General features: G+C 44.1%; 4 protein-coding genes across 5 annotated transcripts; 3 read left to right on the plus strand and 1 right to left on the minus strand.

The window, feature by feature from the left end:
* The first annotated feature begins 2298 nt into the window (after nt 1-2298).
* Nucleotides 2299-4178, plus strand: LOC119218054 (F-box only protein 48). Its single transcript, XM_037472189.2, has 3 exons — nt 2299-2433; nt 3283-3618; nt 3773-4178. The coding sequence occupies exons 2-3, from the start codon at nt 3322-3324 to the stop codon at nt 3932-3934; spliced, it is 459 nt and encodes a 152-aa protein (XP_037328086.1). The 5' UTR covers nt 2299-2433; nt 3283-3321; the 3' UTR covers nt 3935-4178.
* Nucleotides 4179-4790: 612 nt separating this feature from the next.
* cnrip1a (cannabinoid receptor interacting protein 1a) lies at nt 4791-7166 on the plus strand. The gene is made up of 3 exons (XM_037472186.2): nt 4791-5046; nt 6233-6377; nt 6512-7166. Exons 1-3 carry the CDS (start codon nt 4868-4870, stop codon nt 6674-6676), a joined length of 489 nt encoding a protein of 162 aa, XP_037328083.1. The 5' UTR covers nt 4791-4867; the 3' UTR covers nt 6677-7166.
* Nucleotides 7167-9278: 2112 nt separating this feature from the next.
* Nucleotides 9279-24034, plus strand: ppp3r1b (protein phosphatase 3 (formerly 2B), regulatory s1ubunit B, alpha isoform, b). The gene is made up of 6 exons (XM_037472182.2): nt 9279-9548; nt 15110-15149; nt 20865-21041; nt 21204-21263; nt 21452-21636; nt 22008-24034. Exons 1-6 carry the CDS (start codon nt 9546-9548, stop codon nt 22053-22055), a joined length of 513 nt encoding a protein of 170 aa, XP_037328079.1. The 5' UTR covers nt 9279-9545; the 3' UTR covers nt 22056-24034.
* On the minus strand, nt 16296-19803 carry LOC119217938 (zinc finger protein RFP-like). Of its 2 annotated transcripts, XM_062564263.1 has the most exons (3): nt 19684-19803; nt 16686-18310; nt 16296-16575 (listed from the first exon to the last, which is right to left on the minus strand). In XM_062564263.1, exons 2-3 carry the CDS (start codon nt 18306-18308, stop codon nt 16543-16545), a joined length of 1656 nt encoding a protein of 551 aa, XP_062420247.1. In that variant the 5' UTR covers nt 18309-18310; nt 19684-19803; the 3' UTR covers nt 16296-16542. The 2 variants fall into 2 exon arrangements, with proteins under 2 accessions (XP_062420247.1, XP_062420246.1); XM_062564262.1 differs by lacking the exon at nt 19684-19803 and having other exon boundaries at nt 16686-18480.
* Nucleotides 24035-24499: the final 465 nt, after the last annotated feature.

Raw genomic sequence — 24499 nt, forward strand, 5'->3', positions numbered from 1 at the left:
TTCTTAAAGTGTGAATTAACGTCTCAACGCTGTTTCCACGTTCTCACAGACATTTGTAAGAACGTCAGTAGAAGGAGACCAAACAACAATGAACCAGTAACCATGGAGACCGGACAGAGGGAGCTGGAAGAAGAAGCCAAAGAAGCTTATATGGAGTTGATGGTCAACAACGACAACAATGAATCGGGGAAATCCTCCTCCAAGGTTCATTAATGATGATTTTCTTGGTCCGTCTGCATCTACTGGACCGCAATGCAGGTTTCGGTGCTTCCTTCCGGTGATTCCATTGAAAAACTTTATTTACACACTCTGATTCCGTCCTGCAGCAGCAAAGGTGAACAGTGGTCTTAAACTAAATCAACCAAAAAGTCATGTAAAGCTGTTTCAAATCAAACCTAAGACCCATTTGGTTTTTTTAATATTTTGAAATAATTAAACCTTTAATAAGCTCATGAAATAGATCATTAGAACAGTCACTAGATTAATGTTATTTATGCTTTTCCCCCACTTTTTATTTATTTTTTCATTTCTGCCTGTATTTGTCTCCAATCTTTCATTTGAGTTTGAATGAATGTCAATTTTATTTATAAAGCGCATTTACAGACTGCTCAGCTGCACCAAAGTGCTTCACAACATAGTGTAATAAGGTAAAAGAAGGGCTACAGTTAAAATAAGTTAAAACAAAACACAGGAGCATAAAGGGAGACGGTGGCCAGAGGTCTTTAGAAGGGACTTGAACATTCAGAGACTGAGCTGAACGCATGTGAAGAGGCTCTTCCCCCCCCCCCCCCCCCCCCGGTTTTCAGCTTGGCCCTGGGTTCTACCAGATGTGTTTAGCTGTTTTCAAAATATTTTTATTTTGACAATGATTTTCAATTTAGGATTCTACTCTTAAAGCAGTCATTTCAATTGTTAGATTTTCTAACGGCTCCACTGGATTTGTTGATTTTAAATGGTATTGATCTGATTAGGACTGTTGGAAGTTAATAAACTGTACTTTTATTACTCTCTTAATAAGGTGTTATTCCCTTTATTCATTTATCTTGTGAACCTGGTTGGATTAACAGTGACAGCATCCGTCCCAGGTCGGATGGAGAAGATCTCATTTCTACAAATGGGACCCGGTTTGTTGGTGGTCCGTATCCATGACGACTGGCAGTCAGTGGTGTACAAGGTGAACAGGGAGGCTCCAGAATCACGGCCCTGTCCCACAAACTGTGGTCAGTGATCCAGGAGGCGGAGGACGTGTTGACCTCCACCTGCAGCTTCTCAGCAGCATGGTTGGATGCTGTTGGATGCATCAGCAGACATGGAGCCCGAGTCAGAGAGATCATTTGATTCACTGTCGCGCCTCCCCCTCTTTCTCAGGCGGAGCCCCTCCACCCATATCACCTGGGGGGGTCAGCGCTGCTGCCTACTTCACCTGCTCTGCTACAGTGTTCAACACCTGCAGCCTCTGCCCCCTCTTCCCCCACACAGTTCTTTTCCTTAGCCTTTTTCCCATCATCCTCTCTTTTCCTTCTCTCTGCTCCTTTCCTTTCCCACCCCTTGTTTGTTTTCTGAGACTCTTCCTTTCCCTCCTCACTGGTCTTGTCCTCAGCTCCAAGTTAAATAAATCATCATAACAGTAGACGGACTGTTGCAACAGACATTTACATTTAGAAAAGTAGTGTTGTGCAATGTACGTCATATATATGCCGAATTAAAAAGATGTGTATATAAATTCATAAACCAGTTTGAAAGTCACGTTTTGAGGATAAGTCATTTAAAAAATAAACAACAATATTTCAAATTTAAAAGAATCTGCATGGAGTCCGGTGTTGCGTGCCGACTGGTTTTTGAACCTACTGGTTTGGCTACGCGTGCGTGTTTGTTTTGCCCCGACAGCGGCAGATGTTGTCTGCCTCGGTCACCTGATTCGTCACACATTCGCAAACATATTGCTGAAAATGTTCAAAATGCATCCCATATCCAATGCAGCGATTATGATTATGAAGCGCCCTTTGAATTACTTAATGGATCCAAATTGCACGCAATTCATTGGGGAAATACATCGAAACATAAGAAAGTGCACTGGATTCTCTGTTTATTGAATTAGATCTGGCACGGTCTCAGTAAACCAAAATAATTGTATGCAAGTCAAATTAATTTGAAATTTGTATCAACCTAATGTACACCGAATGGAGGAGTGATATTGACTCATTCACATAAACCTATCATTTTATTTTGAAAACATTAATAATTCGCAAATGAACACGGATAATTTTTGTAAAAACCCAATACGGAATTCGACGAATGTGTGGCCAGAAACGTGCGACCGTTTGTACGCATGCGCAGTCTGTCAGACGCGCAGTGACGTCATGTGTGTGTAAACAACGGTTGAGACATTTAAATCGTCAGCTGTCAGAAGGACGCTGAGCGACCACACTGTCGGTAAGAAAGACTCATTCAAACAAACACGCGATCCTTTTGTGCCCCGATGCGACAGCAGAGCTTTATTCCATTTGCGTTGTCCCAAATAAGGCATTTAGCTTTAAAACTGCGACCGGAAGGAGGTTATTCAGTTAGCTTGGCTAGCTAGCCGTGCTTTCTGCTAGCCGGGGCGGGGACGAGCCTCCACAGCTGAGCCCGAGCTGCACCTGGAAAATCAGATTTCACTTCAATGAGATTCGAACTTCGATGGAGAAAGCAGAAGCTTTGGTTCATTCAAAATCAGCAAAACGGGCACCAATGATGCAAATATAGACCGTGCCGCAGTTTTGTGTCGTTCAACGGACTGAAAATGGGATTCCTTCTTTGTGTGTAGTCCGCTATGCTGCACACATAATAGCAAGTTCATTAGCATGATCCTTTTTATGATCACACACACGCAAAGTAAACATTCACCATCGATTGATAGGTAAACAGGTGATAGGTGCCGCCGCATTTTCAATTTCAAACATCGTGCACAAATTTCAAAATGTAAAAACTGAAATGGGTTCATTGTGTATTTTGCGTTGTTCCGATTGTAGTGATGCTGATCTTGTTGTGCCATAAGAACATGTGTTCACAAGAAAGAAATGGGTTCAATCCCTGTCACTACCAATTTGCCACGTGTGCATTCTCTAGTGTGACTACATTAGGGTCAATATCTATGTATTATTAATTGAGCAAGTTAAAGGTTTTACACCCTCCTTCCGGTCGCAGTTTTAAAACCTGAAGTGAAACTTCTAATGTAATCTGTGACATCATAATCTCTGACATCACACTCTGTGACGTTGAATCCCTCGTCTATTCCTCCAGGCCGCCTCAATCCTCGGGGCTCCTGAGCTACTATGCAGCATGAATGCCCGAGGGACCTCGCCCGTGTTTCTCGGCTCTAAAAGGAGAGCCTCCCTGAGACCCACCGGCGGCACGCCGGCCCCCGAAAACTTTGCGGAGACTCTGCCGACAGAAATGAGCGTGAAGATCTTCGGCGAGCTGGACGCCGGCAGCCTGTGCAGCGCCTCCCGGACCTGCAAGCTGTGGCACCGCATCATCGCCGAGAGCGACGCGGTGTGGAGGAGGCCGTGTCTGCTGGTGGGAGCCGTCTGCCACCGGGAGGTGGACGGCGACAGGAGAGACGGCCTGTCCTGGAAGGTGGGTCACGTTTTAATGAGACGAAACCCCGCAGGCGCAAGGAAGAAGGAGGGGAGCTCAGCCCGAGGGCTTGGACCCACCTGAGGAGCTGAAGTGTTGTTGGGGTCCAGTTCGCCAGCTTTAAGCACCAAGTCCTCCTCTCTCCTCTCGGCAGGTCACGCTGGTGAAGAACTACACTCGGAGCCGCGTGAAGCGGGACTGGCTGAGAGGTCGCTACAGCAACGTGAGGTCAGCGGAGGAGCTGACCGGCAGGAAGATGGTGCCGCTGGACGCCGAGACCTGGGGAGAGATCCTGCAGGCCGAGCTGGACCGATGATCCATGGCCCACTTTGGGTTTTACACAGAGCACTTATTACTGCTGGATTTTTTTTTTTTTACTCTAATATATTTTATAATTGTGATTGCACAAAAATAGTTGTACATATTTCTATTTTAATAAGGGTTTTTTACAGAAAAAAAGCATCAAGAAATTGACGATTGCGATTTTGATCAAATTTAAGTTTTATTTCATTGATGTAAAAATATCTGAGGTGCAATAAATCACACAGTGTGGTATCCAGTATTTGGTCCGTGTGAAGTTTTATACTCTTATTGGTATTATTAGAGTTGTATTGGGGGGTGGGGGGGGGGTCTTGGACATTTCCTTTTCATCTGTTTTGTTGATCCACTTATGGATACAACCAACGTGTGCCTTTGCACTGCGCACCCACCACAACAAATCTGCACAACAAAAATACACTGATAAATCATCGGCTGCTTAGTATTTTAAAATATCATCTGAATTTGACTGGTCTGTAACTACATAGTCACGTCTCAGCTCTAAAATCTTATCAAAAGAATTAATTGTTAAACAGAGAACTTGTGGCCGAATCAACTGTAAAAAAGAGATTCATTTGGTTGTCATTTATTTTACCAATATAATATATTTTTCAAATTCTACAGATTAATAAGGAAAAAAAGGAGATGAGGAAAAGGAGAAAGGAATGAGAGAAAAACTATAACTAGGTAAAATAAATGTCCTGGCCATCTCACTACAATTAACACATTAAATACTTCTAATTCGAATCTCTAATCAATAAGCTAAGTAACCAAATTATGATCGACACGTATTTTTTTTACTTCGTCTCCACCTTTTACTTTGAAATACGCCACCGGAAGCCGTGCGCCGAGCAGCTTGACTCTGGTCCCTCCCTCAGCATCACCGCATCATCCACGGAATTGACCCCCCTGCGACTCGCGAGCCGGGATAATGGACGACGTGCCTCCGATCATCAACATCTCCATCTCGCTGCGGATCCAGCCCAACGAGGGACCCGTGTTCTTCAAGGTGGACGGAACCAGGTTCGGCCAGACCAGAACCATCAAGCTGCTCACGGGATCCAAATACAAGATCGAGGTGGTGCTGAAGCCCGGAAACGTCGAGGCCACGTAAGAAAAAAAAAAAAAAACGCAATTCACACCAATATTATTATTAATGTCCTGGTTACGGGGTCAAAGTTCGGCCCAGCGGAGCCATGTCTTATTTTATTTAAACAATAAATCAAAAAGCCACACGTCAAGGACCACACGAATTCACCTTTATTGCAATAAATACCGATTATTAATGCCACATAACGCGTGTGTCTGTGGCTCCGTGGGCTCGCGCACAACCCGCAGCATCCGATATCCGCCTGAATAAATCATCACGAGGATCGTGTGTGTGTGTGCGCGCGCGTGAACGTGTGTGTGTGTGCGTGTGATGAGGTGAACCGGTGTCCAGCAGTGCGCATGCTCCACCTGAGAAGGTGCACGTTTATTAACAACGTGAAATCACAAAGAAATACCTGGAATGTATAATCTTCAATAAGTACGATTAGCAGATTATTTGATGGTTCATTTTTAGGATAATTTGTCCCATAACTCAAAACAGCCAGCTGACAGCTATTTAATTCATGTCATCATGTCAACATTATATAATCATTTTCTACAGCATCTAATAAGCTCAAATATTGAAACAAAAAGAACAATGTTGTTGAATACTTTGCTTGATACTGATATAACATCCCATGTGTTCAAATACAGCAAGTTTAAGAGTGATGGTCTGTAAAAAGTTAAGGTCTTCTACATCATTAGTTTTGGTCGGGGAGAGGGTTCGTCTCTTACTGAAGGAATACAAATATTAATAGAACTATTAGACCAATATTCTTGACTCAGGACCAAAGAAGAAGAAGGAGATCATCATCAGCAGGTGTCTTTAAGGAACAGTGTTCAGCATCTATTGGCAGTAAAGAAATGCCACCAGAGTGAAGTCGGTGTGGAAGTGTGTTAAAACCTGCATTCTCCCCCGTGACCACCAGGGGGGCGACTCCTCTGGTCCTATAGACGTCAACGAGAAAATACTTCTTTCTTAAATGTATTCCCTCAGTAAACATGGTACACACGAGTGTGTGGTCCCCATCTGTCGTTTCAAGTCTTCTTATCCAACACGATGGTCCATTTAGAGTCAGATAGACGAATAAGGCGGGTTAGGAGATCGCGATCCAAGGTGGCCACGCCCTCGCCTCCGATCCAACACGCCCCTCAGCACGGTTTCAAACCCCCCCCCCCCTGCGTCCTGCACTCTCTCCTCCCGCAGCAACATGAACATCGGAGGCATCGTCTTCCCTCTGGAGCAGCAGTCCCGGGACGAGGAGTCGGTGGTCTACCACGCGCAGTACGACACCGAGGGCGTCCCGCACACCAAGAGCGGCGACCGCCAACCCGTCCAAGTCAGTGTGGAGGTAAGACGGCCGAGTCGCACGCACCTTTTCACCGATTTATCCGATATCCGATTGTTTTGCCGCAGGGATCTGAAGTCAGTCGGTGTTGTCTCCCCCCCCCCTCCCCCCCTCCCTTCCTCCCTCCCCCCGTCCAGTTCAACAAAGCCGGCACGTTCGAGACCGTCTGGCAGGCGAAATACTACAACTACTACAAGAGGGAGCACTGCCAGGGCGGCAACAAATTCACCAGCATCGAGTACGAATGCAAGCCCAACGAAACGCGGACCCTGATGTGGATCAACAAGGAGGCGTTCAACTGAGCCGCAACACCCCCACCCCCGTCCCCCCCCCGACCCATACCCAGCAGAGGACATCAGTCGTTCCAGGACTTTGACCATCAGCATCCCAACAAAACATAAAGAAGGCACGTCCCTAATCTCCAGTAAGCAAAGGGTCAGGTATTTGTGTTGTTTTATCCAGGAGAGAAGGTGTCGCTGTTTGCTGTGCTGGTCTTTGTGGTGCTTTTTTTTGGGGGGGGGGGCAACATTACAGAGGGTCGATTGTTAATGGGACAATTGGACATTTTTTTCTAGATTACGTCATTTCACTCACACGGCCCCATTAGGGGCCTTTCTCGTAGACTTCTATTCGACCAGAGGAGTCGCCCCCTGGTGGTTAACGGAGAGAATGCAGCTTTAAGACATTCAGGGCTTCAGCATTAGTCTCATTCAACTCCCACAAACTACTGTCTGCACGTATGTTGCTTTTTGCACCACTACTACAGACCACTAAATGAGCATATTTAAATTCTGCCGCTTTCACGCCGGCGTAAACAAAACAACGTAAGAAGTGTGTTGTGACATGACGTACATTTAAAAATTCAAAATAGGCATTTTGACTTCATTTCAAAAGAGAGAATAAGAAAAATAGGACGGTATTATAATAACAAATCATTTCCGACTAATGCAGAGCCGTAAGATATTGCTCGCTAACAGGCTAGCTAGCATTGGGTTCGATGACATCAGTTCACGAATTTAAAAAAAGCCTTTTCATCTGTGAGCAGCCTCCCCCCCTTCCCCCCCCCGATGTGGGCTCTTCTTTCAAAGGATGATGCTGCTCTAAATTTCGAACAAATCTCACGAAAAAATACCAAAACCAACCAGGTCTGTCTCGACACCAACACAAGCATATCGCCGCGTGTTAATGAAATGGTGGAATCACACCCTAAGCAGCCCCAGCACTGTAGTTCTTCTCAAACGGGGTGAAAACAGTGCCTTTAGTTTGGCACTATTTTCCGCGGCGGATGAATCTGCGTGAGGTGTTCTGGTGAGTGTTTGTGTGTGTGTGTGATTGAGTCACAATAAACCGCAGTGCGAGTGTTCGTGGTGATGAAGGACGGACAGGGAGATACATTGGAGGGTTTTTAAATGGCGATCTGTCACAAGACTCGTGAGCCGATTCCTCCGCTGTTGGTTGTGGTCTCTTCACAGAGTTGTTTGACGCTCATCGTTGCTTCACTTTGTGTTGAATTTGTTTTTCTCTCAACGGCCTGATTCATTTTTGCCAAATATGATCTGTTTGTTTGTTTTTTGTAAAGACATCTCAATGCATAAACCTTACTGTTGAACGAAGGAGTATGAAGTGTATTCATCAATAAAATAGTACACTGAACCAATATTATTGTGTAGTAATAGCTATTATTGTGGTGGGGAAGAGTACAGATCCTTAAGTAAAGGTACAAATACCACACAGTAGAAGTAAAAACACTGCATTGAAAATGTTTATGAGGAAAGTTATAATCAGGGAAATGTACTTAAAGTGTTCAGATAATGAAATGTCTCTTGTGACTGTTATCTTATAAAATATTCTATCATTAGATCATCATCACTCATGAATTGATGTAAAATGAGGACATGACTGTTTAAGGTGGAGCTCATTTGAAAAGATCTACTTATTATTTTATTTTGTATTTATTATTGTCTTCATTATTTGACAGAGTGATGGCTTTGTGAAAACAGTGTCAGAATAACAGTCCAAACTACAACATCATTACTAATGTATTACCATTACTAACGAATCCACTGAAGTGCAGGACATGAGTACTGCGTGACCGTACAGCTTTAAAACATGACATGTAAGAGGGACCTATGACCCTCATACCTGTGTGTTGATCAAAACAATTCCCCGAAACGAAACATGTAGAATGCAAAACATGAAGCACAGAAACTATAACGCAATTGTAACATAAGAAGCTGTTGTGCTACACTGTTGCTTAGATGTGGGCCTACCACTTGTTAAAACATAGGTTAGCTTAGCATTTATTTGAGAAGAAAGGGGTAATGTGGTGTAATGAAAACATGATGATCGTTGTTTGTTTTACTAGAGATCCATGTTGATCCTCCTCGGCAAACCGCAGGCTTTCAGAGAATGAGAGAAAATAGTTTATGGCCGAAAACCATTTACCCCCCAAAGGTTGCGTATTCTTAAGATGAGGTGTCACCCTTTGGAAGAAAAGAGAACAACAATTTAAGTCCACCCAGGGTCCAATAGTTTATTTCTGGTTAAATAATGCTATGTTGAAAACCGTTAGCTTTAACGAGTGCTGCCTTCAGGGAGAATTAACTAAACAATATGATATTTGTAAATGTAAATATCAACTCAGACTTGGTATTAGCATGCAGAGTGAAGGATAAGGGTTAGACATTAAGGTGTATACTATTACATGTGACCTTTTTGTATTAAGATATCTGCTGCATAAATGTTAATGTTTTAATTTGGCAGATGGACCTGACACAGTTGGAGCTATTTTAGGCTTCTTTGAGATCTAGTATCTGCTAACTAGTGGTTTCTCTTTTTTTAATAGACGAGCTTTGGTTAGCACCTACCACTCCTCCTCCTCCTCCTCCTCCTCCTCGCTCCCTCTTCACTCTCCCCCTCGCCCTCTCTCTCTCTCTCCACCACTAGCTGCTCTCTCTCTCTCTCTCTCCCCCCTCTGCGGCTCTATTTGCTGGCGCTGCAGTGAATCTCTCCCCCGCTGTCAGAAACCGTAAAGTCAGACAGCCGGTGGTAGGCATCTTACCGTTAAAAGTCATAAAGCTCGCCCTAAACGTCGTCTGTATCTGCCCGCGTCGATCCGTCTTCGGAGCTTTAAATTACTCTCCAAGCAGCTTCAGACCCCCCTGCAGCAAAATGGTAAGAACAATATGTTACTCGTTTGTTATTATTATTTTTTTTAATTACAACATATCGGTGTGAAAACAGCTTCTCCTCCTTCGACTGCACTGTTAGCTTCAGAACTAGCCGCCAGGCTAGCCTAGCTGTCGTTAGCGTAGCGCTGACATTTAAAAAAAACAAAAAAAACAGAAAAAGAGCCTTATGTTTTTTTTGTTTATGACACGATTGTTTAATTGTTGTGTTGTGCGTTCTTCTTTTAGCGGACACGCTGTCACACATCCACGCATGAAGTAACGTCGATGTGTGGCTCGGTGTGATATGGCTCAAGGCTAGTTAACGCTAGCTGGTGAGGAAATAACGTTCAGAAATACCAGTACGGTTTTGCTAGCAGCAAGCTAGCTAGCTGAAGGTGCGTCAAGTGCGCAACACGGTAACGACGGAAGTGTCGTAACATTAAAAATACACCAAAATAAGAGGGAAGAAGATCATTATTATCGCCTGTTTAGATGGTCTCGACGTGCAATTATCGGTCATTTTTACTCCTGTTTACCTTGTCATGTGTGCGTATACACAAACCGATAAATGGTAGTCGTCACGTGTCATTTAAAGATAATGTTATGTAATTTGCAGTGATGGAAGTTGATCGAGGAAGTATAATATGATATTTCATACGGTAAAACTAAGTTGAAGTACAACAGCATTCGCCTCAAGTCATACAGGATACACGTTACACGTTATGCAAAATGTAGCCTGATATTATTGGATCGTATTATGTATGCATTGCTGTATCCGTCGTGTTAATGTTGAAATGCAGCTGGCACACATGCGTGCATCATCAGCAGTTTACTATTTTATTTTGAAAATGTTGACCGGTAAGCGGTAGGGTTTGGGATCGTCTAATGTTGGAAATGGCAGCTTAGTCAGTTCACGTCTGACGGAGCTCCAGTATCTGCTGTGTTGGATCACATCAAATCCTTATTTTTTTTTCTATAGTTCTATCTGTCTGACGTTCAGGCCATCATTGTTTTAGGGAAAATGCATTGCGTTAGATTTGGTGTGATGTTTGAGCTAAAAATAAACTGTGAAGGCCCCTTCAGGTAAATCTGTGATTTGTGGCCTATATAATAAATACAGTTGATTTGATCAACAGCTGATAGTTTATAACAAACCAAATAACTGCCCAAAATGAGCAGGAAGAGTGTGGTATTCTCCAGATAAATAAGAAAAAGACGGATTGGCAAAATGGATGAGATGCAACAAAAATGTACGTTGTATTGGAATTACTGACCGCTGTAAAGTTTACACTCTCCAAACATCAAATTGAGAGCCACATGTTGCTTGTTATGTTATTTAATGCCTGAACATCATAATCAGTAAATATCAGCCGTCAACTAAGGACTCTGAAGGATTGAGGAAGTCGGCAACAACTTGAAGGTTTCCTCTTTGTGGAGGCTATGTGTTATTATTCTTTTATTATCACAGTGCAACACGCGCGTTACATCACACACACACACACACACAGACGAGGTCGTTGAGGTATCCGGTTGGTTCCAATCGGTGTGACAGGATTTCGGAGGGTTCTCCTGCGTTGACGGCGGGGAAATGGGTCGGCGGTGTGTACGTTGTAGCATTCGCATCGCTGCCGGTGAGAGTCTCCCTTTAGACTTCAGATCTTAATGAGAGTCAAAAATGGATTGATGAGTCCAAAAAACGGTGTGGCACTGATTACCCTAGTTCTGCCTCGAGTAAGAATACGCCCACACGGAGACACGAATTTGAAAACACATTTTCTTCTCTCTGCTCTGACCTTTCAATCCACTGCTGCTTTTTCATTGTTTTAGAAACTCAGTATTTTTGTAGTGGATCAGCTTGAAACTATTGATTTAGAGAAAACGGCGTAAACACAGTCGTTGTGATCACTGATTTTAATGCATAGGAGATTACTCATCAATTTTTTTTTAATATTACCAGGATAATTCATTTTGTTGTGACCACTTTGCCTAAAATAATCCTTGAGACGTCCACTTGTCTTTCATGGTAATTTATTTGTTCTCCAAACATGAACACAAGTTCACCTTTCCATTCTGCAAAATGCAACATCCCAACACTGTTTACCGCTGCTTAAACCCCCCCTCACACATTCCTCCACGCTGCTGCACGCTCCTCCACGGTCAAAAACTGTTTGCTTCCCAAACACCAGCACCTGGGGCAGATAACCCTCCTGATTATATGGACCTTGTGGCCTAATTGAAGCGGGGCCCCACGCCCCCAAGTGGTGGGAGGTAAACAAAGCAAGAACAAAAGGGCTCTTACACTTACTCTTATTTGGTGCTATTAGTAGATCTACAGATATAGATATATTTATTTAAGCTATTATTTACTACTACTACTATTTGCTGCTCATTCAGTTATCAGATATTTTCTGTTTCATCCAAACAAATGAAAACATCTAGTGATCAACAGTGTCGTTAGCTGTCGTTAGCTTTACAAATGTCTACAGTATGATTTTTTCCTTTTGTTTTCGGTCTACTGTCATGAATGCAGATGCGTTTTCTACGACGCTGTGATGATGTCATGTATTGTCGTGCAAAGCTTCCAGAGTCTTATTCGGCTTCCGTTGCAGCAGCGCAGTTTGTCCAGTGTTCCAGTGAATTAAACATTTCACACGGCTGACTCGTTAAAATGGGAATAGGTGTTGCTCAGGGTATATTATGTACCATTATATACCGCTAGATAAAGTAATATACCGTATATACATGTAGAACTTCAGGAAGGTAGTCTGATTGCTGACTGAAATAGGATGACCTAATTCATCTCTTCATAATGATGAGGACAAGAGAACTTTTCTTTGAGAAAATGTCTTTTAAAGTGTGAACTCCACGTTCATGTCTTATGTATTTATAGACCCGGCCAACTCAATGTAGTGTGAAGTCACATTTCACTTTCTCGCCCGGCCACAATGGTCTGTTGAAAATGTCGTCATCTTTTCATGTCCACGAGGGACGGCGACTAAACCCCCCCAAAAAAAAAATACCCGACCATGTGCACTTTTGTGTGGTTTTTGACAGTTAAGGCGTGGCGTTTTGGTCCCGATCAGAGCGCAGTGGTCAGCACTTCACTGTCGCGTACGCTGCGGTGCAACAACACCCCCCAGGTTTATAGAAGAGATTTGAATGATGCGGCAGAAAGACGGAGCTGAGGTGGGGTTACTGCCCCTAAACACACGCGTTTCACTGTGGGTCAGATTCATGAATGAATGAATTCTTCTTGATGGTGGAGGCGTGGACCGGATTAGCTTCCCTGTAACGCTCATTTCTTCCTTTTTGCGTGTATTTTAGTTTGGGTGTATTTGAAAGGACTTCTTTTCGGCTGCTGCACAGTTTCAGAGACGTCGGCGCCGTGGTTCGAGCTGTGTGATTGACAGGAACAACTCCATGACCCAATAGACGCTAATATCTCTTTAGCTCCTTTAACGCTAATTAGCTCTTTAGATTGTTGCCTGGGTGGATTCAGTAATCCCTCTGCAGTCCTTTAGTGTTGCTGCAGACACTCCAGGAAGTATATTAGCCGTGTCAGGAGGGCAACAATTTATTGTTGATGTACGGCAAAGTGACCATGTGACCATGTGACCAGTTTCTGTGGAGCAATGTAATACACCTCACGAACACCAGGGCCACTTTTCTCTGATCTTACAAATATAAATGTGTGTGTATGTATGTGTGTGTGTATATATATATATATATATATATATATACATACACAATCTTTTTGTTGTTTAGTTCTGTTGAAGCAACAGGTATGTAACGCAACAGACTAAAAAAAAATATTTTTTATTTTACAACCCTCTCAAAAACCAACATTCCTGAAGTAAATGTGAACCAACTTAAATAAAAAAAAAATACAAAATATTCAGCTTTTACTTTGTTATTGTCATCCATAGTAATTATTGGTATGAAATAGTTTAAATTATTCCACATTGCTTTCATGCACCACGTAGGTTTTTAGCAGCTCCCATATTTTATTGTCATGTGAAATGATGAATCTTTCATGATTGAGTAGCATGAAGCTAAAGGCTACGCTAGCTAGCAGCACAAGACTGCTTCACTAGCTTGTGTTAGCGTTAGCATGTGGCGTGAATGCGGCGACAAAATGAACTCTGATAAAATAGTTTTATTAGATATTTTTTAGTGGAAGAAGAATCATTTAAATAGTTGATGAATTAAATGCTCAAGGGTTAGTCGTTGTAGGCCACCATAGCACACAAATTTAGAAAGAGCGGTCAGCAGAATCCAGCCAAATGCTTAATGTCACATGTAGCTCACAAGATGAAAAGGGAACCCCGTGTGGAGCACTCGGCACGCGGGACGCCTGCCATCAGAGGCCTGCGTTGGGCTCAGTGTCAGAAAACAGGCCGAAGCAGACTTCTGCATGTGGACGTCCCCGAGGAGGGAGGAGGGAGGAGAGAGGAGGGAGGAGGGAGGAGGGAGGAGGGAGGAGGGAGGAGAGAAGAGGGAGGAGGGAGGAGAAAGGAGAAAGGAGGGATGTGTGAGCGACCAGAGACACCCAACGGCTCTGTGGTCAAACGGAATCATTTCATCTGAAGAGAGAAACCTAATTGAGGGTTAAAGAAAAAAAACTGTTGGTCTTTGAAAATAATCTTTATTCCACGATTGCATAAAGAATCTCTAACTGATGATCAGTTAATTGTTTATGGAATATAATTCAAGCAAAAGTCCCAAATATTATCTAGTTTAGTCAATTGGATTCAGTGCTTTTCTTCATTCTCTGCAGCGGTAAACTTATTTATTATATCTCTGTATTTTAGATGGACAAAACAAACATTGGGACGGTTTCACTCCGTTTATTAATGTTAGTTTGGAAATGAGCTCCAACTCTAAACTGTAAAATCCTGTGTTTACATTGATACACAAGTGGTAATAATCAAATTATATTATATATATATTTTTCCTTCTACTTTTACATGCTCTCCCTGCAGGGATTTCATTCTTTCTTCAGAAAACCGAGATATTTAATGAATGCTGAGATCCAACAGAAACAGAATAATATCATTATTTAATAACGTACTTGGGCTCATTACTGAACATAAGTCTGAATATTCTGTTTATTGTTTCCATCCTTTTTCTTCCATTGAGGCATTCTCAAAATGTCCGACAACGGCGATGTGACAAATGGATCCATTTATATGGAGGGAGGAGACGAGGAACATCAAGGCGGCGCGTTGGCCTAGTTTTCATTCTGTCGCTCATGCATAATGAAGAGCGCCGACAATTAGCTGGGAGCAGGTTCCTTTCTTCTGGGATTTTTGTACATTTGAGTCGATTTCACCGATTATCTCTAAACGTGGCGGTTTCCCCCCCCCACCCCCCCCCCTCCATGAAGAAGTGTTCGGTGTGTCAGTGGGAATGACCCGATGTACTGAGGGCCTTCTGAGGCTCCTTTACTACTGCTAGAGACCACAGTACGGCTCCGGTCTCCTAAAAGCATTTAACTTCTTCTTTGGTTTCAAGCAGTCGTCTAAATATGGAGCCTTTTCATTAACCTTGTTCTCTCTTTTTCAGGGAAATGAAGCCAGTTACGCCCTGGACATGTGCTCGCACTGTAAGTATCAACCTCTTATTGATCGAGAGGTCTGTGGAACGTCACCTTTGTACCTGTGTCTGTGTGTCGTTAGCGTTCACTATTTTACTATTTGAAGTTAACGTTAAAGTCTAACAGGATGTTTGGTTTATCTAGTGGGGGGGGGATACTGTTAAAGACTAAAATGAACCTAATTAGATTTAAATCCGGGTGTTTCTGATGAAAGATAAACGCTACAAACCACAATGTGTCCACTTGAACACGCATCCCAAAGTGTCTGAATTGGGGCAACCCCCCCCCCCCCTCCCCACCCCTTCTCCCTCCTGGTGGACACGGCGGAGGAGTACCACGTGCTCTCAGCGCCTCCTGGACATAAACGTCGCCACATGCTCCCCCCCCCCCCCCCCCCCTCCAGGCCTCACCCGGCACGCCGAGGCTAAAAATGCCTCCTCCCTCTGTAAAGGTCATTGTCAGGGCTGCTGGGAAAACCTTGTTTATTTTTAGTCCCTGCAATATCCCCGTTTTAATTAGTTTGGAGCTTTGCACAGACCCCCCGCCCCCCCCCTACAGAGAGGGAAGCTCCGAGCTTAACTAGAAAATAATGAGCAGCACCGCCTGCAGGCCGATGGCGGTGTAAGCCGAGCCGGCGTTCTAACGAGCTGTTAGGAAAGGTGTTAGAGATGGGGGGGGGGGGGCAAAACCCGAGACAGTGGTTCCCACAGCTCCCGATACTTTAGCATGACTCAACTAGCCCCCCCCCCGCACACGTTATCATAATGAAAAAGCACACGCTGTGACGCTCTGCTCTCGGCTCCATTTCTGCCGCGGCTGCTCTTCTGTTGTGTTCAAGCGTTTGCTGTTGCCTCAAACAACACCTGCCGACCCCCCCCCCCCCCCCCCCCCTCCCTCGTAACCACAGGATGTCGCCAAATCAGCCAGACAGGAGATGTTAGGGATTACATTTGACTTTATTGAAAAGCAATCAAAGTTCACTGTTTCCTCGACATTGGGAAAAAAAACACACACCCAAAAAACAAAAAAACCAATTAAAGATCAAAGAAAGAAACCCTCATGCTAGCAGCAGAGGAAGGAACCCTCTCCCAGTTTGGCCAGAAGTGTGAAGAATGTCATTTATTCAGAATCAACATAAGAGACCCCCCCCCCCCCCCACAAGGTCAACGATTGGTTTAAAAATGACCAAAGTGATCACCAATTAACATTAAATACTGTTTCCCATTTACATTTTATCATATAAAGACACAGTAGGAATGTGTCAGTGCTTCTTCTAATGTGAAGCTCAGACGTGCTGCTGCCACGAGGAGGATCTGGTCTTCACTGTAACTCTTCTTCGCTGAGTTTAGTCGACGCTTCGTTTTTCCTCGAGTCGTCCTTGTAGTGAAGTGGCAACGTCTTCTCATTCTCTCATGGGCGCCAACCCCCAGCAGCGCTGTAAAGGAAGATAAACAAGGGTTCAAATGGATATTGATCACCACATAACGTGTGTGTCATGGTACAGGCATGAAGAGGTGAACATGAGTAATCAATGAAGAGTCTTACTTTGACTGGAGAAATGATCAGAGGAGCAGCGTTTCTTCCACCGTTATAAGGACCAGGATTAAAGTAGGGGAAGAGTTTCTCAGTGAAGGAGCAGCCAGTGAAGGAGTAGATGAGAGCTGCAGCTTCTAAGTCATAAAAGGAGACCACACCCTCCTCATAGTCCACGAACACCCCCACCTTCTGAAGACCAGACTTCACAGAGAGATCAACTGGAGGATCATCAAGAGCTGTGTATTCATTTCCATTTATCAAACGTATGATCCAGTAACCATTCTGAGGACTCAATGAGATGTTTCCCTTCCTGTTGACAGACTCTCTGATCACTCCTAAAAACCACTCAGTCTTTCCTTCAACCTGAACCTCAAAGTAGAATCTGCCTGAAGAGAAACTCTGCTTTGTTATAACACAGGAACAATGAGAAAATCTCTCTGGGTTGTTTGGGAGATTCTTCCAAACATCACCAAGTTTCACTTGTTTCCCATCATCAGACAGGATGAGATAAGGATGAGCTGTTTCAGGATCAAGAGTCACATCCACTGCAAACATCTGGACCCTCTTCAGCTCAGCTTCAAGCACCTTCTTCATCTTTTCACTGAGTGTCTCCTTCAGCTGAGACACAGCTTTCACCACAATCCCCTCATATGAAGGACAAACACTGACCTCTGTCCAGTCCTTGGTGGGTGGTGGCTGATGGATGTTTAAGGACTGGAGAAGATGGAGGTGGTCTTCAGAGCGAGAGAGCTGCTCCACCTCAGCGCTCCTCTTCATCAGCTCAGAGATTTCCTGGTCCAGCTCTCTGATGAACGCTTCAGCCTGTTTCTTTGTGGTTTCCTGCTTCTCTTCTATTGTTTTGAGGAGCTCCTTCAAGCCTCTTCTAACAGACTTCATCAGATCAGTGAAGACCTGAACACCTTCTGCTTTCTCTCTGCCTGCATCTTCCTCACTGAGGTCCACCGACTGTTTGATCTCCTGAATCTTCACTCTTCTCTTCTGGATCATCTGCTGGATTTCAGATTCTGTCTTCTTCAGCTCAACCTTCTTTTCTTCATATTCTTCTTCCAGAGGAACAACATCATGGTTCTTGTGGTCTAAAACAGTGCAGAGCATGCAAACACACGTCTGGTCGCTCTTACAGAACAGCTCCAGAGGATTCAAGTGCTTCGTACACATCCTGCCTTCCAGGTTCTCCACAGGGTCCATCAGCTGATGTCTCTTCAGGCGTGAAGCTGTCAGATGAGGCTCCAGGTGAGTCTCACAGTAGGAGACCAGACACACCAGGCAGGACTTGAGGGCCTTCACTTTGGTTCCAGTGCAGACATCACAGGGAACTTCTCCTGGTTTGGACTCTTGTTGCTCTGAGCTGCTGCTGCTGGCTTTCTGCTGAGTGGACTGTCTGAACTGAACAATCAAGTCAGTGATGGTGTTGACCCTCAAAACAGGTCTGGTGGTGAAGTCCTTCTTACATATTGGACACCGGTTCTGGTCTCTGGTCTTCCAGTGTTCATTGATGCAGTTCATGCAGAAGTTGTGTCCACATGGTGTGGTGACTGGATCAGTGAACACATCCAGACAGATGGGGCACAGGAACTGATCTTCAGATGGACCATAGTTTGCAGAAGCCATGTCTGCACATGTTGTGGAAGAGAAGAAATATATATAATTATAATGTGTTGTCATTTGAAAGCAGTGGGATTGTAGCGTGTAACATTGGGTAAAATACTGTGTCTTCATGGTCACTATTCTTGATGAACAGCCCAGAACGTGTCCACATGCTGTGAATAAAGAGCAGCACGATAACAACACTCTGCTTACTTGGTGACAAACATGTAGTCCACATGTGTCAAACTCAAGGCCCGCGGGCCACATCCGGCCAGTGAATGAATTCTTTGGCCCGCATGATCAATGATTCGTTTTAGATCCATAGCGGTAAACCTGAAGTGGACGGCCGCTTTCTCCCTTTACGTTTTTAATCAATAACGAGATAACGGAAGTGGGAAGTCGTTTTCTTGTTCTTTGTTTAGAACCAAAAAACGAGACAGACTGACAACTTTTTTTACTCCGTTAATCCCTTTTGTGTTTTTTCCCCATGAAACGAAAATACGAAGCGTAGCCGCCAAACCGGAAGTTAGTAGATTTTCACATTCGTAGATTTTCACAGTAAGAATTGACGCAACAGTCTGCAATGACAGCGGTTACCAAGGTAACATGAGTAGAAAAGTTCATTAACAGATATAAATAAATAATCCTGGTCTGACGGGATGTGTTAGCAGCAGTAGTTGACTACACTCGCTGCTCTTGGCTTCTTATTGTCCACAGATTGTGTTGCTTCAGTGAGCAGAGCAGAGACACTTTAAGAAGATGCAGAGTAAACATGTTCGCATCTCCACCAGCATGTGGCAGAATACGTGTATTCAAACCATAGATTTAATTGTATTGAACTGTCAATGTTATTTGTCCAATATGTCGAACTCGCGACCCGCCGCCGGTGTCCGGCTGCCCGTCCAGAGCGGTCCGCCGGAGTCCGTACGTCCCGCCGTCAGCGAACAGTCGGTTGGGCCGTCAGCGCCCCCCCCTCTCCCGGCAGCCGTTCGCACCGATTGTCAGTGGCCCGCGTTCGGTCGAACTGGGCAGTATCTGGCCCGAACCAGAAATGAGTTTGACACCTCTGATGTAGCATCTCGTTTAGATGACTCACACTAAAATCCTCCAGCAGGTTCCTGTTGAACACGTTTAACGTGACGCAGCAAGAGGAAACAGAGGAAGGGATCAGGAAACAGAGAGAGACTAAAGTTTAAAGCACAGAGATTCAGCTCCAAGTGACTGAAGTCCTGGGACAGTTTGAAGCTGTTACACTGAGTTACTGTATCGTGGGACTGTGGATAAACACACAGGCTTTTATTGTTAACATTCTATCAAGTAGGAAGTGAACACAGAAGAACTTATAAGTTGTGTGTTCTTCCTGCTTGTTGAAGGTGTAAATGTGACCAGCTGTACTCACCTGTGTTCTCAAGAGACTCTGCTGTGTTGCTGAGGAACACCTGATGACGTCACTTTGACTTTTCTCTCAGAAACACGGAGACTTGTCTTCACTGCAGCGCGTCTGCCTCTCTGACCAACTTAGCTTTCGTTTCTGGAGAGTGACGTGGAAGCTCCGCCCTTCCGTGTAGCTCCGCCTCTTACTGGAATATGTAATATTTGTAAGTTTATATCAGCAAAGGCTGCATCGCCCGATCTTCATCTTGTTCAGCTGTATTTAAAGTGTGTAACTGAATGTCCATCCATCAATACACACATTGAACATAGAGTTCTAGACTCGTGAGCCTGTTTTTCTTCAAACACTCACAATCACAAGTAACTTCCACAGAACCGAGCTGTGCTTTTGGGTCCTGGTGTGGAGCGCCACCCGGTGGCCATGGAGGGCAATAACAGGACTGTATGATCCACATGGGGGCTTTTGTGAGGCTGCAGTGCAGCAGGGAGTCAAGTGGAAGTAGATAGTTTAGTAGTAGTATACTTTCATTGTGTTGTTAGTGTTGAAGTGTCGTTGAATGAGGTTTTGTGAGTGTTCTAACAGATGAAAGTAGGACACATGGAGATTTTTCGAGTAATTGTTCCTATTTTTGACTTTTTTGACCCTTAGTTATTAGGTTTTCTTATGAATGTCATCACTTTATAAAATACTTGTTGCTCATGTGTTTTCTTTCACTTCTTTGGGCCAAACCTCTTTAAATTCTATTGAATAATAAAAAGGGCGAAGAACATTATCTCCATGAACCTCCAGGTTACCGACACAATAAGCCCCCCCCCCCTATGGTTATCAGCCAGAGTGATTAGTGTTGAAAGCGCTGTCACATGACCCCGTATTAGGGCTTAGTGGAGGTCCGGTAGCACTCGACCAGTAGCTCTGCACCACCATGGCCAGTAGGAACCAGCGAGCAGGTAGGTTCTTTGGTTCTTTGGGCGGCGTTGAACTGGGAGGAATGGATTCTACGTTCAGCACGGAGGTCACGTGACCTCCACGCCGCCCTAAAACGGAGCCGAACCGAAGACGTTGTCAGAACAACAACTCTGGTTATATGGAATCTCTCCTTCAGCTCCGGCAAATAAGTCCGTTTCCCCCCCCCCCCCCCCCCCCCCCCCCCCCCCCCCCCCCCCCCCCCCCCCTCTGTTTCTCCCCAGTTGATGCTGATGAGATTAAGAGGCTAGGAAAGCGATTTAAGAAACTCGACCTAGATAACTCCGGCTCTCTGAGTGTGGAGGAGTTCATGTCCTTACCGGAGCTGCAGCAGAACCCCCTGGTGCAGCGAGTCATCGACATATTCGACACGGACGGAAACGGGGAAGTCGACTTCAAAGGTGATTTCAGATGTTTCTCAACAGGAAGTGACGTGATGACTCGTTTGTTTAGTGACCCCGTAAATGATCTTTTGTTGTGTAGTAACGGGTTTGCTTGAGTTTCGTCTTGACACAACTCGCATTGTCTCTGAGGGACGGTTGTGTCTTTCTGTCCCTCGGCAGAGTTCATCGAAGGCGTCTCCCAGTTCAGCGTCAAAGGGGACAAAGAGCAGAAGCTGCGCTGTAAGTGTCAAACTCTTCTTCTTCTTCATCTTCAACATCCTGTGCTCAGTGGTTAAAGCTTCATTTGTTACATTTGAGTAGAAAGTCTCCTATGATTTTGTATCACGGGGAGATGATCGCTCTGAGCAACACTCGACCAACTCTACCCCCCCCCCCCCTCTTCTCTCTCTCTCTCTTCCCCCCCCCAGTCGCCTTCAGGATCTACGACATGGACAAAGACGGCTACATCTCCAACGGGGAGCTCTTCCAGGTCCTCAAGATGATGGTGGGGAACAACCTGAAGGACACGCAGCTGCAGCAGATCGTCGACAAAACCATCATCAACGCCGACAAGGACGGAGACGGGCGGATATCCTTCGAGGAGTTCTGTGCGGTGAGTTTTTCTCGTTCTCGACCTCGATGAAGACGGACGCGCTCTTTGGTCCTCGAGTGCGGACAAAAAGTGACCAAAAAAAGGACAAAAGCGTTTGTGTAGTTTGTCAGAATTCGTTAGTAATTATGTTGGATGTCATTTAAAAAAATAGGGCTGTCAACATAAACGCATTAATGTATGTGATTAATGCAACCAAACATTTAAATGTGATTAACGTTTTAACTGTTTGTTTAATGGTGAAAAACCTTTAAGCTGTACTAAAAGTGTGTCACACAGACACACACTGCGCTGAAGGAGCTCAACTCAATGAGCTATTGTGTGTTATGATGAGGACACCTGGATGACCCCCCCCCCCCCTTTGTCCCCCGCAGGTCGTTGGTGGATTAGACATTCACAAAAAGATGGTGGTGGACGTCTGAAAACCTGCATTTTTTTCCCTTCCTCCATTCGCCGAAGATCTGCTTGAAGTCATCGTCCAACAAAAAAATGCTCAACGAAAGTATTTTCTCTGTGAAAAGTCCCCCCCCCCTTCTCCCCCCCCTCCCTCCCTCCCTCCCCCCCCTCCCTGAGCCTTCTGAAGCCAAACTTTCACCAAGTATTATGGAACAGGAACTCTGTGACGCGTCGCCTCCCAACAGCCGACGGACGCTCTGAGCGCAGAGCATCGGTTTCAGTTTGGTGGAGGGAAGCTTGTGTGTGTGTGTGTGTGTGTGTGTGTGTGCGTGTGTCTTTAAGTGTGTATGTGTTCTGTATGTGTAACGGTTTCTTTTTTTTCATTTTTTTTTCCTCTCAAAAAGGTATGCGGGGTGTTTTTATATTTATTTCTTTGGTGTCATGGTTTTCTTTTCTTTGAGAACGGGAGGTCGATCTCAAAGGAAGTACACGTTTTGGGGGGGCGGGGGGGCGTTGGCGGTGACGTTACTTGATTTCAGAACAACACAAACGCAGCATGAAGTGCCAACAACAACAACAACAACAGCTTATTGACATGCAGTTGAATAGCAGGTAAAGGTGTGTCTCTTTCTGTGGAACGCATTTATCTTACAGACACACTCTTTAAAACCACCCGTCATTTTGTTTGCTTTCTTTCATTTATTTTTGTGTTCTTAAGCTCCAAGTTGTCGACTCAGACGAGGTTTTATTTACAATAACTCCCGACGTGTCGGGGGGAGGGGGGGGGGGGGGGAGAAAGAGTCTGACAGAATGTTAAAAAAAAAACTTTACTTTGTAGATTTACTGTAGAAACCGTAATAAATAAAACTCTTTAAAAGCTTTATGGAATAAAACCGAAGTTTAGCCGAGAAAAACAACGGTTTTCATATTTTCTCTGCGTTTAAAAAAAAAAAAAGAAAATAAAAATCCAAAAAGTAACCATGAATAAACTCCTTTCTCTCATGAAGTATTTACACGGTGGAAACGATAAAGAACTCGTCTGTACACAATCTATAAATATCATGGGTGGAGGGGGGGGGTCTGAAGGCTGGGAGACTTTTCTACCTGAAAGGACTTGTGACGTGTTTGCATGACGTGTGATCTGATCGCCTCTTCTTCTTCTTCTTCTTCTGCCCGTCGCTCTTTGCATGTAGATCAGATTTTATTAAAAGCTTTTCAAGCTTTCTTAAAGCTCTTTTCTTTTTTTTTTTTTCAAAGCTGGCCTCAAAATCGAATGAAATGAGTGAAACGTCTTGCGAATGCAAATAATCTACTCTGCGCATGCTAGTACACGTATTACTGGTTTGACCACTTGCATATTTGAATTTTTATACAATACGATAAAATCTACCGTTTTTTGGTGCATGTTCAATAGTTAGAAATCATGAAAAAAAAATTAGCTACTTCAACTATAACCCTTAAAAAAACAAACAAAAAAAAAACTTAATTTAGCTGTAATAGTTTCCTAATTTAAAGGTGTGGACATGGTGTCAGGGTTGTGTTATTATCAGATAATGTATTTCATGGTGAGGATAGTAATCTTAACATCGTTTGTATTGTATTTCATTGATTTAGCGTTTCACAGTTTTGGCTCATTTCATGAAATTCGGTGAGACCGTGTTGTGTTTACATTTAAATAATGGTGATAAAACAGGAACATTTCAAGCACGTTGGTGTTGCCAATAAAGGTTTAAACATGGAGAAAAAAAAAACTGTAATCTTAAATGTTTTCTAGTCGCCTGCCACTCGTTTTGTTTTAGGGATAAAACATGTTTCCTTGGCTTTATTTTTATTTTTTATTTTGGTATCCTGCTTGTTTCATTTGAGGTCTTTGCTGAAGGTTTAAAGGGATGTTTTTCATGGAGCCAACGTGGATTCAGTCTTAGATTTTCACTCCTGTTTTCATCTTTGCTGCATCACTGAAACTTCATTCATGGAAAATGAGAAATAAACTGTTTGAAAGTTGTTACAGACGAACTTCTGCTTTCTTCATAAATCACACTTTGATGTCCTTTTAAATTTTCTGGTCTTTTTAGTCTAAGATGTTCTAGTATCTAGTAAACAGCTCGTTTGATATAGTGTCGAACTTCACTGATTACATTCTAATTGGCTTTTGTTTTTGTGACACTCGATACACAGACTTTAATTGGCTCTGTTTGGGGCCTTTTTAAATGACCCCCTCTTTAAAATGTGTTGCCATGGTGACAACGACGGGAAGCTCCATTTCAGCTGGAAGGACCCCTACCTGTCGCCTCACCTGTCACCGGCCTCTGTGACTTATTAATGGAGCACATGGGGGGGGGGGTCATTCAGAGTTCAGGGTAACTCTCAGGTGACTTCATTCCACCTGCAGCAGGTAACAGGATCTGCCATGAACTGCTATGTCTGGACACTAGGGGGCAGCAGAGTTCCACCGCAGTGCACCCTGGGT

The sequence above is a fragment of the Pungitius pungitius genome, chromosome 9 (genome assembly GCF_949316345.1).
Source record: "Pungitius pungitius chromosome 9, fPunPun2.1, whole genome shotgun sequence".
NCBI classification, from domain to species: domain Eukaryota; kingdom Metazoa; phylum Chordata; class Actinopteri; order Perciformes; family Gasterosteidae; genus Pungitius; species Pungitius pungitius.